At 42.4% G+C, this 16,834-nt stretch overlaps 1 protein-coding gene across 1 annotated transcript; it reads left to right on the top strand.

The window, feature by feature from the left end:
* Positions 1-9,702: 9,702 nt before the first annotated feature.
* On the top strand, positions 9,703-16,834 carry plaub (plasminogen activator, urokinase b). The gene is made up of 11 exons (XM_020460947.2): positions 9,703-9,896; positions 10,711-10,765; positions 10,903-11,004; positions 11,570-11,723; positions 12,015-12,118; positions 12,290-12,343; positions 12,553-12,760; positions 13,918-14,069; positions 14,323-14,463; positions 15,381-15,529; positions 16,047-16,834. The coding sequence occupies exons 1-11, from the start codon at positions 9,831-9,833 to the stop codon at positions 16,239-16,241; spliced, it is 1,380 nt and encodes a 459-aa protein (XP_020316536.1). The 5' UTR covers positions 9,703-9,830; the 3' UTR covers positions 16,242-16,834.

A 16,834-nucleotide genomic window follows, 5' to 3' on the forward strand; every position in this document is an offset into this window, starting at 1 on the left:
CCACATTGACTCTGTACCAGTCACCCTGTATATAGCCTCCACATTGACTCTGTACCAGTCACCCTGTATATAGCCTCCACATTGACTCTGTACCGGTACCCCCTGTATATAGTCTCCACATTGACTCTGTACCAGTCACCCTGTATATAACCTCCACATTGACTCTGTACCGGTACCCCCTGTATATAGTCTCCACATTGACTCTGTACCAGTCACCCTGTATATAGCCTCCACATTGACTCTGTACCAGTCACCCTGTATATAGCCTCCACATTGACTCTGTACCAGTCACCCTGTATATAACCTCCACATTGACTCTGTACCGGTACCCCCTGTATATAGCCTCCACATTGACTCTGTACCGGTACCCCTTGTATTTAGCCTCCACATTGACTCTGTACCGGTACCCCCTGTATATAGCCTCCACATTGACTCTGTACCGGTACCCCCTGTATATAGCCTCCACATTGACTCTGTACCGGTCACCCTGTATATAGCCTCCACATTGACTCTGTACCGGTACACCCTGTATATAGCCTCCACATTGACTCTGTACTGGTACCCCCTGTATATAGCCTCCACATTGACTCTGTACCGGTACCCCCTGTATATAGCCTCCACATTGACTCTGTACCGGTCACCCTGTATATAGCCTCCACATTGACTCTGTACCGGTACACCCTGTATATAGCCTCCACATTGACTCTGTACTGGTACCTCCTGTATATAGCCTCCACATTGACTCTGTACCGGTACCCCCTGTATATAGCCTCCACATTGACTCTGTACCGGTCACCCTGTATATAGCCTCCACATTGACTCTGTACCGGTACACCCTGTATATAGCCTCCACATTGACTCTGTACTGGTACCCCCTGTATATAGCCTCCACATTGACTCTGTACCGGTACCCCCTGTATATAGCCTCCACATTGACTCTGTACCGGTCACCCTGTATATAGCCTCCACATTGACTCTGTACCGGTACACCCTGTATATAGCCTCCACATTGACTCTGTACCAGTCACCCTGTATATAGCCTCCACATTGACTCTGTACCAGTCACCCTGTATATAGCCTCCACATTGACTCTGTACCGGTACCCCCTGTATATAGCCTCCACATTGACTCTGTACCAGTCACCCTGTATATAGCCTCCACATTGACTCTGTACCAGTCACCCTGTATATAGCCTCCACATTGACTCTGTACCAGTCACCCTGTATATAGCCTCCACATTGACTCTGTACCGGTACCCCCTGTATATAGCCTCCACATTGACTCTGTACCAGTCACCCTGTATATAGCCTCCACATTGACTCTGTACCGGTACCCCCTGTATATAGCCTCCACATTGACTCTGTACCAGTCACCCTGTATATAGCCTCCACATTGACTCTGTACCAGTCACCCTGTATATAGCCTCCACATTGACTCTGTACCGGTACCCCCTGTATATAGCCTCCACATTGACTCTGTACCAGTCACCCTGTATATAGCCTCCACATTGACTCTGTACTGGTACCCCCTGTATATAGCCTCCACATTGACTCTGTACCGTAATACCCTGTATATAGCCTCCACATTGACTCTGTACCGTAATACCCTGTATATAGCCTCCACATTGACTCTGTACCAGTCACCCTGTATATAGCCTCCACATTGACTCTGTACTGGTACCCCCTGTATATAGCCTCCACATTGACTCTGTACCGTAATACCCTGTATATAGCCTCCACATTGACTCTGTACCAGTACCACCTGTATATAGCCTCCACATTGACTCTGTACCAGTACCCCTGTATATAGCCTCCACATTGACTCTGTACCAGTACCCCTGTATATAGCCTCCACATTGACTCTGTACCGGTACCCCCTGTATATAGCCTCCACATTGACTCTGTACCAGTACCCCCCCTGTATATAGCCTCCACATTGACTCTGTACCAGTACCCCCTGTATATAGCCTCCACACTGACTCTGTACCAGTACCCCCTGTATATAGCCTCCACATTGACTCTGTACCAGTACCCCCCCTGTATATAGCCTCCACATTGACTCTGTACCAGTACCCCCTGTATATAGCCTCCACATTGACTCTGTACCAGTACCCCCTGTATATAGCCTCCACATTGACTCTGTACCAGTACCCCCTGTATATAGCCTCCACATTGACTCTGTACCAGTACCCCCTGTATATAGCCTCCACATTGACTCTGTACCAGTACCACCTGTATAAAGCCTCTCTATTGTTATTTTACTGCTGCTGTTTAATTATTTGTAACTTTTATGAAAAATGTTTTACTAATCTATTTCTGAAGACTTATTTTTCTTAAAACTGCACTGTTGCTTAAGGGCTTGTAAAAAAGCATTTCTCTGTAAGGTCTACCTACACCTGTTGTATTCGGTGCATGTGACAAATGCGATTTGATTTGATTTGAAAAGCCAACAAGGGAGTTTGATTAAGTAGAACCGTAGCGTATCGGGTTATGGCCCGTGAACAAGATGGCGCCGACAGACACGGTCGCCCTTTTTCTAGCTCTTAGCCAACTTTGCAGTACCATAAACGCAGACGCAGGAGAAGAGGAAGAAGAAGTGGTCAGACTCAGACGGTGTGCATACCGTCCACCACTTCCGAGTATACTATTCACTAATGCTCAGTCCCTGGGCATAAAGTACACAAGCTCAGGGCGAGGATCTCCTTCTAGAGAGACATCAGGAACTGTAACATACTCTGTTTCAAGGAATCATGGCTCTCTCCGGGATATACTGTCCCCGTCCATTTAGCCAGCATGGTTCTCCGTCCATCGGGCGAACAGGGAAAAACCTACTCTCCAGGAAAAAGAGAGGCGAAGGGGTTAACAACTCATGGTGTGATTGTGATGAAGTACAGGAACTAAAGTTCCTTTTGTTCTCCCGATCTGGAATACCTCACCATCAAATGGAGACCGCATTTCCTTCCCGGGAGAATATTCTTGCGTCATTGTCACTGCTGTGTATATTCACCCCTAAACCGACGCTGTAACGGCCCTCAAGGAACTGGACCTTAATAAAGATAATATAATAAAGGAAATGTTAATAAGAAAACGCTACCGAAATGATGTCTACACATCTCATGTGCTACACACGCATCAAACACTATATCCCTTCCAGGATGGCTACAAGGCCTTCCCCCGCCCTCCCTTTGGCAAATCAGATGACACCTCCATTCTGCTCCTCCCTACCTATAGACAGAAACGTAAACAGGAAGCACCCGTGGTAAGGACTCTGCAACATTGGCACGATCGATTGGAGTCTATGTGTCAAGATTCCAGATTTTTTTTCTCATTTTGATCAAGCGACAGGGAAATGTGCAGTAACACTTACTTCTGTCATCATGAAGTGATATGAGTGGCTCGATCAAGGACCCTCACGAACTGCACCATCGAGAGCTGTCGGGCTCTATCCCCTTCTGTCTTTATAGAAAAAAAAACATGATTTCACATGATATTTCCACAAATCATGTGTTTTTGGGACACTTCACATGTGGATTTTCATGTGATTACATAACCTTTCACATGTGGATTCAAATGTTCACATTTCATTTCACAGGTGATTCCCTGCAAACAAAAATGAGTTGGTACACACACAACTCTTTTAATATGCAGATTTCAACTTAAATATTTGATTATTAATTAACTGCGATTTTAACTCACAACCTCTTGGTTCACAGCACTATGATCTTCCTGCTATGCCATTTCTGTGTCAGTTACTGGCATCACCTGCATTCCTACAATTTGGACTTCAAAGTAAATCTCAGCTTTGTTAAAAATACACTCATGAAACACTTATATTTATCAAAGTGATTGAGGAGTAACATTAAAACAGAATAATATGCCCCACCAACATTAGAGAACTATACAGAAAAAACTAAAATTGATGAAATAATTTTAATAAATCAACGATGAGAGAATAGTCAGAGGTCAGCATGTGGGAGAAATCGGAGCTCATGGATGATATACACTTTTCCCAATAGTAATTACCAGTTGGAGGGCTGTTCGCATCGTTTTTTTCCAGACGTATGTAAATTCCCAATTCCCACTTGGTTACGAATGCAGCATTAGGTGCAATCGTTACTGTACTTTGAAATGTATGTGGTGGTAATGTGGTAGGGGTTTATTAGTATATTTGGGGGCATGGTCTAAAATATGTTATATTTGTATTTGTGTCAACCCTCAGTGGAAATGTTATACCAGTTTAAGTTGTTTTATTGTTATGTTGATGAAGGTTGAGCACCTGTTTTTGACATGGTCAGTTCTGCAATCTTTTGTGACAATCAAGAGCTGCAGTGTTACGAGGTTACTGTATGTTTTCCAGTAGCTTAATAATGACAGCTGGTTTGCTCATTAACTTACTGTCACCTAGTTAGAAGTGGGTTGTTATTACATTGACAGTAACTTACTGTAGCTGATCCATCGCACTCACTGCCCTGATAGTGTGGTAGGTGTAGAAGCCACCGTGCTTCTACACCTGCATTGCTTGCTGTTTGGGGATTTAGGCTGGGTTTCTGTACAGCACTTTGAGATATCAGCTGATGTACGAAGGGCTATATAAATACATTTGATTTGATTTAGAGCTACATTCTAATCTTGGAGCCAAAATCTCATCACTAAAATGTTCACCATTTTCTTACTGTATATGAGCGATTCACGTGTCTCAGCATATTGAAGTGGTGGTGACTACCTTTCATTGAAATATTGTCCTTTGATATCACATGTACTTTCGTCAGACTTAATCACGGCTACAGAACTGACAGTAAAGAAGTAGAAGATTTATGAACAGACCACATTAACTGGGATGACATTCCCTTTTCGGGAGACCAAACAGACCCAGCTGAAAGCCATGCCTCGAATAAGCCACGCCTGCAATCTTCTGATAGGCCGCCTCTGTTACTGTATGCTGCCAATCAGCAAGTGATATGCATGTTGTCAACAGAAGAGTCAGTGAAAGCATAGTAGTTCACGGGCAAGATTGCTAGTGGTAGCCAGTGTCCTGTAGGTTACTGGAAACATTTTGGCAGAAAGTTATTGTGACCTTTATCTGTCTGATTAGGATGAATAATATCCGACAATACCTTTTTAATTCTATGCGCCATGCATTTTGGTAGAGTCAGAACACTGAAGTGTAAGGAGCCTTCAATGCCTTCAATGTTTTAAGTGGACTGGATCTTTATAATTACCACCTGGGTCCTATTTCAGTAATAGTGAAATCAGACCTTCTAGTTGGATTTTTCCTGGACTTAAAGGCTTTAATTGCATCAATAAGTTCTTCTTCTGTAATTTGGCCTTCACATGAGTCTTTCTTTACATTGTTAATAGAACAAAAAGTCCTTACAATACATTCTGGTTAGTGGAGATGGAGGAGACTGAAACGAAAACTATATGCTGAAAGTACTTTGCTTCCTCTTTTAAAGTATTGTTTGGTGAATGATGGGTAACTCCATCATCTGTAACAAGTTTCAGTCGTTCTTTTTGGTAGTATTTCTATAATGAAGACAATTTCTTTCTGTACTGTCAGTCCCTCTATTTCCTTTGTTAGTATGAACTATTTTGACCTAAATTGCTTTTTGTTTTAAAGATGAGTACTGAACTACTACTTCAAGGTCTCAGAGCAAGTGATGTCACCGATTGAAACGCTATTTAGCGCGCACCACCGCTAACTAAGCTAGCCGTTTCACATCCGTTACACATGGCCTCTAAAGGCATATTTAAAAGTGGGGGATCTGCTGTACCTATGTTATGTTGGGAAAAGTCTGTTGTAAAGTTTTCTGTCCTGATTAAAAACACGTTTTCATCCAATAGGCTTTGATTTCCAATATCTTCACCCACATAGAAATTCTGTAAGAGTAATGTACATGCCAATTATTTGATGGTCCAACCACTATCAAAACTTTTCGTGCTAGTGAGAATGACATAAGAAAGTACTCAAGACAACTAGGAAAATGTCATTTAAGGGATCGGCCCCCTTTTTAAAATGTTTTGCCTAAAATGACATGCACAAATCTAACTGCCTGTAGCTCAGGCCCTGAAGCAAGGATTTGACAACGCCCCATAATATGCAAATGAGCCTCACCAGTACATTGCCCCCACCTATCAAAGTGCAGTGATGATCGTACCTTATATTCAAAATATTTGGTAGAAAAAGTTCCCATTATAGCTACCAAACTGTACCATGTGAGTTCATATGTGTACCCTTGAAGTGTACTTTTGACCTTTGTGTACCCCAGGGAACAACACTAGTCTACCCTAACCACACCCTTATTTTTTGAGTCTGTTAATATATGTTCCAAGCAATTAGTATGAACCTGGTGGCACTGCATGAAAATGGATTCACCGCCTCCCCCACCAAGAGGTTCAAAGAATGTATGTTATACTCTCCGTCAAGTGTCCTTGAGCAATGGTAGTTTATATTGGTGGTGATAATTGGACAATTATTTGCTTGATTCTGGGCAACTTTTAACAAAGTGTAGAAATGCATTCTTGACAATAAATCTGTGGCCATATCTCTTTTGTGCTCACAGATCTGGTGGTCTAGCTCCCGTTTAAGGCTGAGTCCCATTTGTGGTCACAGTACAAGATTTTACAGTAGTTGAAATCAGAATAGAGCAGCATACTGTCATTTTATAGAGATAACACCTTCAAGTTATTAAATATATTAACTTTATCTTTACTGCATCTTTAGGAAAAGTGCCGAAATGTATTCTTGCCAATTTCACGTATGGCCACAGACCTGGTGGTGCAGAGGAAACTTCAGGTAGCTTAGCAACCAAGAGGTTGTGAGTGTCACGCCCTGACCATAGAGAGCTGTTTATTCTCTATGGTGGTTGGGGCATGACAATGACTAGGGTGGGTTATCTAGGTGTTTAATTTTTCTATGTTGGCCTGGTATGGTTCCCAATCAGAGGCAGCTGTTTATCGTTGTCTCTAATTGGGGGATCATATTTAGGAAGCCATTTCCCCATTGTGTTTGTGTAGCTTCCTGTGAGTAGCACAGAACGGCATGTTTAGTTTGCTGGTTTGGTGAGTTATGATTTATTAAAAATATGTGGAACTCTATACATGCTGCGCCTTGGTCTATTCATTATGACGATCGTGACAGCGAGTTCAAATCTCAAGGGAGGTTGAATCCCAAATAATCAATATACTGCTGTATATCATCCTTTAACATCTAAGTTTAGCTGTAAAAATACAATAACTATTTGTAGATGTACCTTATTCTTACCACAAGAGAAATCTCCAGGGGACCAAGACACAACATTCTAATAATGTTCCTGGACCAAACCGGGAACTATACGAAGCCTACAGGGGACCAAGACACAACATTCTAATAATGTTCCTGGACCAAACCGGGAACTATACGAAGCCTACAGGGGACCATGACTGTTTAAATTGAAGTAATGTTCAAAGTAATATATTCTAAATTACATTTACGACCTGAGTTTTCAGGTGCTCTGTAACAGTCGTCGTATGAAGGAGAGGACCAAAGCGCAGCATGGTAAGTGTTCATCTTGATTTGTAATACGAATAGTGAACACTGAAACAAAAAACAACAAACGAACAGTCCTGACCGGTGAAATAAAACACAGAACAGAAAATAAACACCCACGAAACACAAGTGGGAAAAGACTACCTAAGTATGATTCTCAATCAGAGACAACTAACGACACCTGCCTCTGATTGAGAACCATACCAGGCCAAACGCAAACACAACATAGAAAACGGAACATAGACAACCCACCCAACTCACGCCCTGACCATACTAAAACAAAGAGACAAAATAACTAAGGGCAGAACGTGACATGCTCAAATCTTGTCATGTGTAGTTGAAACTTTGCATCCCCATGTTGTCACATTCATTTCACATTTGATCAAATTAGATCACACGAGATCTATTGTTCACATTTGAAATTCATGTGGTTTTTCCCATAAGGGTGGTACAAGAAATGCAAGAACTGCTGGCTTTAACTTACTACCAGGTTAAAGTGCAGACTGCCGGCTTTAACTTACTACCAGGTTAAAGTGCAGACTGCTGGCTTTAATTTCTCAAGTTGTCTGGATGTCCTTTGGGTGGTGGATAATTCTTGATACACAAGGGACATTTTTGAGCATTAAAAACCCAGCAGCGTTGCAGTTCTTGATACACTCAAACCGTTGCACCTGGCACCTACTACCGTACCCCGATCAAAGGCATTTAAATCACCCTCTGAATGGCACAAATACACATTCCATATCTCAATTACCTCAAGGCTTAAAAATCCTCCTTTAACCTGTCTCCACCCTTTTATTTACACCGATTGTAGGTGATTTAACAGGTAACATCAACAAAGGATCATAGCTTTCACCTGGATTCACCTGGCCAGTCTATGTCATAGAAATATCAGGTGTCAGGTCCAATGTTTTTTATGTTACCCATCATTTCAGGAAATTCTAATAGGTACGTGTCACGCCCTGTCCTTAGGTATCTTTGTTTTCTTTATTATCTTGGTTAGGCCAGGGTGTGACATGGGTGATTTATGTGTTTTGTCTTGTCTAGGTTTTTTTTGTAGATTTATGGGGTTGTGTTCAGTTTAGTTGTCTATGGTTGCCTAGATTGGTTCTCAGTCAGAGGCAGGTGTTTATTGTTGTCTCTGATTGGGAACCATATTTAGGCAGCCATATTCTTCGGGTATTTTGTGGGTGATTGTTTCCTGTCTTTGTGTTTACTGCACCCGATAGGGCTGTTTCGGTTTTCACGGTTCTGGTTTTGTAATTGTGTTCATGTTTTTAGCTTTCCTATTAAAACCATGGACACTTACCACGACGCATATTGGTCTTCCGATCCTTCTCGCCTCTCTTCTTCAGACGAAGAGGAGGAAAACTGTGACCGTAGGCAAGATATGCAGTGATCTTGCAGATCACATCTGCAACAAATGATAAAGTTGGGTTGAATAACTCTTTCAATATGGTACATTAAAAAAAAATACTCCTTTTAGATGTCGGATTGTTTTGACATTTTGTGGCCTATTGAAATATGTGTACAATCATGCAGCAACCTCATAAACAACACTAAAGAGTTTAATTTCCTGTGTTTCAATGCCTGCGTTCAACCAGTTTACATATTCTAAAAAAAACTATTTTGTTTGAGGTTGGCCAGCCTGGATCCAAACAGAATTTCCCCTGATGTCTGATGTCGTGAAGTGGAATAAAACAAATGCTCAACATCATTTCGGCTGTGGCCATTGCCAAACTGCCAGTTGCCAAACTGGTATCGGTTAGGAGGTTGTCATGGTTTCACTGGTGTGACTGGTTCTACAGTCACCGGTTGGGAAAACCAAACAAGAGGTTTGTTTGTTTTTTTCGAAAGGAACCTAAAGAAAAACCGACTAAGGGATCTGTCATTATTCTACTTAATATGGTCTTCACATATTCAGTCCATAGTGTATAACAGTCATATTCAGTGAACTGATTTACATCTGTTCGTAATCATCATGTGTTTTGGCATGTTTCCTGACAGTTGTCGAGTGCTGCTCATTCTGTAGAATCAAACATGAATCATCAATAAGGATTGTGTCTTCCTGTGATAATCCCACGGTGTTTCTTCACACGGGTTAGACATGCCCAACCTGTCAACGAGCTTCCTTCTCAACCAATCACATCTGTTCCTCACTCTATATAAGCAGCAGAGAAACATTTTGCCCTTCCGTGAGATCCGAGGAGTACTACTGAGAAACACTGCATAGTCCTGAACCACACGATTTCTCCAAACTCTTTGTGCAAGAAGTACAATAGATACTTTACCGAGCAAAGAGAGAGATGGGAAGGACTATTTTGCTGCTGATTTTGACAACCACCCTGGCAGGGGTGTCACAGAGTGAGACGGTAAGGAGTTAAACAACTGGAGTTGTGTGTTACATTGCAGCACATTTTTTTTGCCATGTCTATTAGTATTTTAAGATTCATTATCAAAGTTTCAGGAATGATTCCTGTATTCATCAGAGGAATGTAAAACATTGGTGGAAAAAGTATCCAATCGTCATACTTGAGTAAAAGTAAAGCTACTTTAATAGACAATGACTGAAGTAAAAGTGAAAGTCACCCAGTAAAATATTACTTGAGTAAAAGTCTAAAAGTATTTGGTTTAAAATATACTTTAGTATCAAAAGTAAAAGTATAAATAAATCATTTAAAAATCCTTATATAATCCGTCTGGAAACCAGACGACACCATTTCTAGTTTTTTTAATGTAGGGATAGCCAGGGGCACATTCCAACACTCAGACATAATTTACAAAGGAAGCATGTGTGTTTAGTGAGTCCGTCAGATCAGAGGCAGTAGGGATGACCAGGGATATTACCTTGATACGTGTGTGAATTGGACCATTTTCCTGTCCTGCTAAGCATTCAAAATGTAATGAGTACTTTTGGGTGTCAGGGGAAATGCATGGAGTAAAAAATACATTATTTCACTTTAGGAATTTAGTAAAGTAAAAGTTGGCAAAAAAATATAAATAGTAAAGTACAGAAGAAACAAAAAACAGACTTAAGTAGTACTTTCAAGTATTTTACTATAGTACTTTACACCACTGAACATAACCATGTATTTGTCTGATGTCCATAACAATACTGCATCCGTGTAGAGCCAGTGCTGTATCGTATCACAATGTTTTTTCATAACGGATTTCTGTTCTTCACAGGGCTTGCTGAGACAGAAAAGACAGATTTCTAATTTCCCCTACCGAAAAAGATCAGGTACATCGAGCTCAATTCAGCTCTACGTCAACCAAATATACAACAATCAAATATATCTTTACCACGTGTACACAGAGCTTCTCACTCTTTTAATAAAAAATAAATAACTAAATGTATTCACCTGTTACTGTTTCTAGGTGGCCTCTGTCGTCATGGTGGCACCTCTGTCCCTGCCCTGTCCGGAGAACACATGTTCTGCTTATGCACAGTTGGTTACGGTGGCAAACACTGTGAGTTAGGTAAGAAGCACTCTTTTACATTTAGACACTTAACAATTACTGTACCTCTGACACTTTGACTTGATGGGGAGGAGAAACCTTTTCTTGTTAAGATTGTGTGTGTGTGTGTGTGTGTGTGTGTGTGTGTGTGTGTGTGTGTGTGTGTGTGTGTGTGTATTGGACCATTCACTAGGATCCATCTATTTGCTGGTGGGAGTACAGCTGTGCTCTCCACATACAAACGACTGGACGCTCTAACACACACACACACACACACACAGTGTCGCTGTGTGTGTGTGTGTGTGTGTGTGTTAGAGCGTCCAGTCGTTTGTATGTGGAGAGCACAGCTGTACTCCCACCAGCAAATAGATGGATCCTAGTGAATTGTCCAATACACACACACACACACACACACATATACACATACACACACACACAGCGACACTGTGTGTGTGTGTGTGTGTGTGTGTACTTGTACATATCTAACTTGTTGAGCTGTGGAAATAATTTTCTCATGAAGGACAACGAAAGACAACATAATCAGTCAATCGATCAATATGGTTCATTATTTTGTATTTTCCCTCAGATACAGCAGCCTCCTGCTACACGGGAACTGGGATGTACTACAGAGGCAAAGTGTCTCAGTCAGAGAGTGGGCGCAGGTGTGTGGGGTGGGACCTGGACACCAGAAAACGCCTGATGGGGTCTGACGTCTACTCCGGGAGGCACAACTACTGCAGGTAGGGGCCTTTATCCCACTCTCAAATGGCACCCTAATCCCTATATAGTGCACTACTTTTGACCAGGGCCCCTTATATAGTGCACTACTTTTGACCAGAGCCCCCTGTATAGTGCACTACTTTTGACCAGGGCCCCTTATATACTGTAGGGCACTACTTTTGACCAGGGCACAATACAGGGAATAGGGTGCCATTTGAGATTGGACTGTTCAGATGTTTCCCTCAACAGTTAGTTGTTCGTAAATGCAAATGTGCAGCGCGTTATGAGGAAATCCATTTTTTTAACTTCAGGAATCTGGAATACAAACGTCGTCCGTGGTGTTATGTAATGAAGGGTGTGGAGCAGGTACAGGAATACTGTGATATCCCTCGCTGTGGCGTACCTGTGGAGACAGGTACATTTACCTTCTTTTCATTCTCTCTCTCTCTCCTTAACGGTTGTTTTGATTGTTTCATCACTTGTAGGTTTTGATTGTGAGTAACATGTAACCATACTATCACCATGGTATTACAACGCTATTTTGGGCTGTAATGTATAGTGGTATCAACTTCACAACATCTTGCAGGTCCACTTGATGATCTGCCCACCGAGCCCACTGAGCCCACTGTACCAGACACAGGTGAGATCAATTTGCTTGGTCTTGCTACCGTACAAAATGAATAGAATTCTAAATATAATATGTAACTATCCTTCTTCCATGCTCATTCTGTTCAATTCATATAGCAATATGAATATACATGAAAGAATATACATTAAATCAACTTAACATTTTCCCAATGCTCTTTCAGTCTTGTTTTCATTGCAATTGGTTTGGTTCCCCTGTCACAGCGTCCAGTCTGACAGAGTCCACGTGTGGCCAGCGTACCAGGAAGCAGATGAAGATCGTAGGAGGGACAGTTGCCGCTGTGGAATCCCACCCGTGGATGGCTGCCATATTCTGGAGGAGCCGTCAGTCTAAAGAGAACGTGTTCCGCTGTGGGGGAAGTCTGATCTCTCCCTGCTGGGTTCTGTCTGCTGCCCATTGCTTCCCTGACAGGTACTGTAAGAGGCAGCGCTGACATTTCTCAATGGTAACAAGCCAGTGAGGGAGTACAGTACCAGTGTCCTTTATGATAGGACCCGGGCCCCTCGTCAGATGTTGTTTTCTGGCTGATAAAATAATATAAGATCGAACTTTGGCGCCCGTTTCCTGGAGTTAAATGACCTGGTGGGCCTTATGGGTGGAATGTTCATATGTTTCATAACTAATTAACATAATTCATTAGCATAAATCATTAACATAATTCATTAACATAATTCATTAACATAATTACTTGTAAATGTTGTACTTTTTACCCCTTTTTCGTGGTATCCAATTGGTAGTTTGTCTTGTGTCATCGACGCAACTGTCGTTCGGACTCGGGAGAGGCAAAGGTCGAACACAACCCAACCAAGCCGCACTGCTTCTTGACACAATGCCCGCTTAACCCGGAAGCCAGCCGCACCAATGTGTCGGAGGAAACACCATACACCTGGCGACCGTGTCAGCGTGCACTGCTCCCAGCCCACCACAGAAGTCACTAGAGTGCGATGGGACAAGAACATCCCTGCCGGCCAAACCCTCCCCTAACCCGGACGACGCTAGGGCCAATTGTGTGCTGCCCCATGCGTCTCCCGGTGGCGGTGTGCTGCGACAGAGCCTGGACTCGAACCAGGATCTCTTGTGGCACTGCAGTGCAGCGCCTATGACTACTCGGGTGGCCCATTTATTTTTTACGCCTGAAAATCGGGTGTTTCTATGTCAAACTGTTTTGTTATATTTCAGTCTTCTGGGATGTGTGTATATAAAGTGTAATATTAGGATGCAAACTCAACATTAATACATTTCAACTCTATATCTCTACATCTTTATACATGGTAAAGATGTCTTCTTTTTTAAGCCCATAACCATGTGTGTGAGGTGTGTACATTTAGTTTCAAAGTAGATTTGTTTAAGACTACCGAGAAACCCTGATTTATCCCAGTGCAGTAAATAGTTAATCCCTTAAAGGGGATATGTGATTGCACCAGCCAAAACATTCAACACCAAAGTGCGGGGGTACAGGTTCGTCGAGGTAAATCTCTATATGTAGGAAGGGGTAAAGTGACTATGCGTAGATAATAAACAGCGAGAAGCAGCAGTGTAAAAACAAATGTTTGGGTTTCCACACACAGCTCTCAAACTAAAGCCTGCAGCCTCTTCGTCACTCTGGGGAAGAGTGCCATCAATGAGACTGACGACACCAAAGAACAGACCTTTCAGGTGGAAGAGGTCATCGTGCACGCAGAGTTCGAAAACAGCGAAGGCAACTTCAACAATGACATCGGTACGAATTAAACACTGCTTTTATGTCCCATCTGTTTGCGCTGTCTGTGCCAAATCCTCTCACGCCAATGACCAGAAGAGTTGGTACAAACAGATCTGGTAATAGGCGATTGAATTCCAATCTCACTGTGGTATTGATTTGTTGAGTTTGTATGTTCTGTGAATGTAAAGTTTGAAACTTCAGTATACGTGTCATAGTATTTGAGAGTGTCATGATAACAACGCAGAGTGGTTGATGTGTTTTCCTCATACAGCTCTACTGAAGTTAAAGGCTGTAGATGGTCAGTGTGCAGTGGAGAGCAGCTCTGTGAGGACTGTCTGCCTGCCCCCGGCACGCCAGGCCCTCGGCGCGGGATCCTCCTGTGAGATAGCAGGCTACGGAAGACAGAAGGAGGGTAAGGAGGATCATCTACAACATACCAGGGCCAGTGTTCATAAAGCATCTCAGAGCAGGAGAAGACACGCGTATGTGAGAAGACACGCGTATGTGAGAAGACACGCGTATGTGAGAAGACACGCGTATGTGAGAAGACACGCGTATGTGAGAAGACACGCGTATGTGAGAAGACACGCGTATGTGAGAAGACACGCGTATGTGAGAAGACACGCGTATGTGAGAAGACACGCGTATGTGAGAAGACACGCGTATGTGAGAAGACACGCGTATGTGAGAAGACGAGATGTGCCTTATTTGTCCATTAACTTACAGAGAATAGAAATGTGAGTTTATGCTCACAACCCTCTGAGACACACATACACCCCCTGAAGTTCTGGAAGCAATGAGTCGGGCACATTGCACCGCCTCCCTGGAGTAATTATAGGTGGTTAAGTGCCTTGCTCAAGGGCACAATGGAAGGCAATGGTATATCAAATTTAAATCAAATCAAATGTATTTATATAGCCCTTCGTACATCAGCTGATATCTCAAAGTGCTGTATAGAAACACAGCCTAAAACCCCAAACAGCAAGCAATGCAGGTGTAGAAGCATAAGCATATATAAGATGATACTACGCACCAGATTTTTCTGAGCTGGGATTTTAACCAGCAAACCTGGTTTCTCCGGTTGTTGGCTCGTCTTCTCTGAGCGCTCAGCTACCTGTCACCCCTGAGTAGGAGTGCTGAGCTAGGATCAGGTCCATATAATATTCTGAGACACTTTTTCAATACTATCCTAGACCTCTTATTTTAAATGTATCAATCACTTGATATGATCCATTTCCCATGATAAATGGACTTGTTTTCATGCCCACGTAACAGATTTTTATTTACCTGTTGAGTGCTTTTCTTACGTTGTGTCCCTTCTTCATTAAGGTTTATGGTACAATTCACAGTACCTGAGGGAGGCAACGGTAAACATTTTGGCCCATGACGTCTGCTCAGATAAGGCGTACTACGGAAACCTGATCACAGAAAACATGTTCTGTGCTGGGAGACCGGACTGGAGTCAAGATGCGTGCAAGGTATGATATGCAGAAGTGACATGACATTACAATTTCTCCTCAGCAGTTCATATATATTTTTGGGGAAAAAATGTCATTCAAAGTAAAAACAGAACGACATTTAAGAACAATATAAGGAAAGTGACTCCAAAATGACACAATGCATTATTTACCATTTCATTTCTATTGGGCACAAAATAATCTGAAACACAACCAAAACAAACTGCAAATGCATCCAACACATTTGTAGAGTCACACGCTTGATGTACTGCAGCCATTGATGCTAGGAATTTGAGACAAAATCCTTAACTTTTGACTACTTTACTACACATATAAGTAAATTAGTCCAAATACCTTTTGGTTACCTAAAATGGGGGAACTATGTACAAAAAGTGCTGTAATTTCGAAATGAAAATAACCTCAAATTAAAGGTGACACTCAGTCATTTTACCACTTCAAATCCTTGGGTACAGAGCAAAAACAATTTTAAAAAATGTCTCGCCGTATATTATACGGTATTTCTCTCTTTCTTTCCCAGGGTGATTCCGGAGGACCCATGGTGTGCGAGGTGGATAATCTAATGTTCCTTTTTGGAATCGTCAGTTGGGGCGAGGGGTGTTCTAGAACCTTACGACCAGGCGTGTACACAGCAGTGACCAACTACAACAAGTGGATAGAAGAAAAAACAGGCTTGTCCTCCATCGCCTCAGGGTCTATGTACCCACAGAAATAACCTCCTCAGGGTCTATGTACCCACAGGAATGACCCCCTCAGGGTCTATGTACCCACAGGAATGACCCCCTCAGGGTCTATGTACCCACAGAAATGACCTCCTCAGGGTCTATGTACCCACAGGAATGACCTCCTCAGGGTCTATGTACCCACAGGAATGACCTCCTCAGGGTCTATGTACCCACAGAAATGACCCCCTCAGGGTCTATGTACCCACAGGAATGACCTCCTCAGGGTCTATGTACCCACAGGAATGACCTCCTCAGGGTCTATGTACCCACAGGAATGACCTCCTCAGGGTCTATGTACCCACAGAAATGACCCCCTCAGGGTCTATGTACCCACAGAAATGACCCCCTCAGGGTCTATGTACCCACATAAATAACCCCCTTAGGGTCTATGTACCCACAGAAATGACCTCCTCAGGGTCTATGTACCCACATAAATAACCCCCTTAGGGTCTGTTATAGACACTATATCATGTTGTATAATTGTACATATAGGAATATAAGTATTTTAACTACTGAAATGTAAACATATTTTTGTACTTCTGTCTTTTTCAAAAAGGGCAACAATAAATAATTTTTTATATTA

This window comes from Oncorhynchus kisutch, linkage group LG25, assembly GCF_002021735.2.
Source record: "Oncorhynchus kisutch isolate 150728-3 linkage group LG25, Okis_V2, whole genome shotgun sequence".
NCBI lineage: Eukaryota > Metazoa > Chordata > Actinopteri > Salmoniformes > Salmonidae > Oncorhynchus > Oncorhynchus kisutch.

Coding starts and splice junctions, on each gene's coding strand:
- plaub (XM_020460947.2), top strand. CDS start 9,831: ATGGGAAGGACTATTTTGCTGCTGATTTTGACAACCACCCTGGCAGGG. Junction 11,005..11,569: donor TGGCAAACACTGTGAGTTAG/GTAAGAAGCACT, acceptor ATTTTCCCTCAG/ATACAGCAGCCTCCTGCTAC. Junction 14,464..15,380: donor CTACGGAAGACAGAAGGAGG/GTAAGGAGGATC, acceptor TTCTTCATTAAG/GTTTATGGTACAATTCACAG.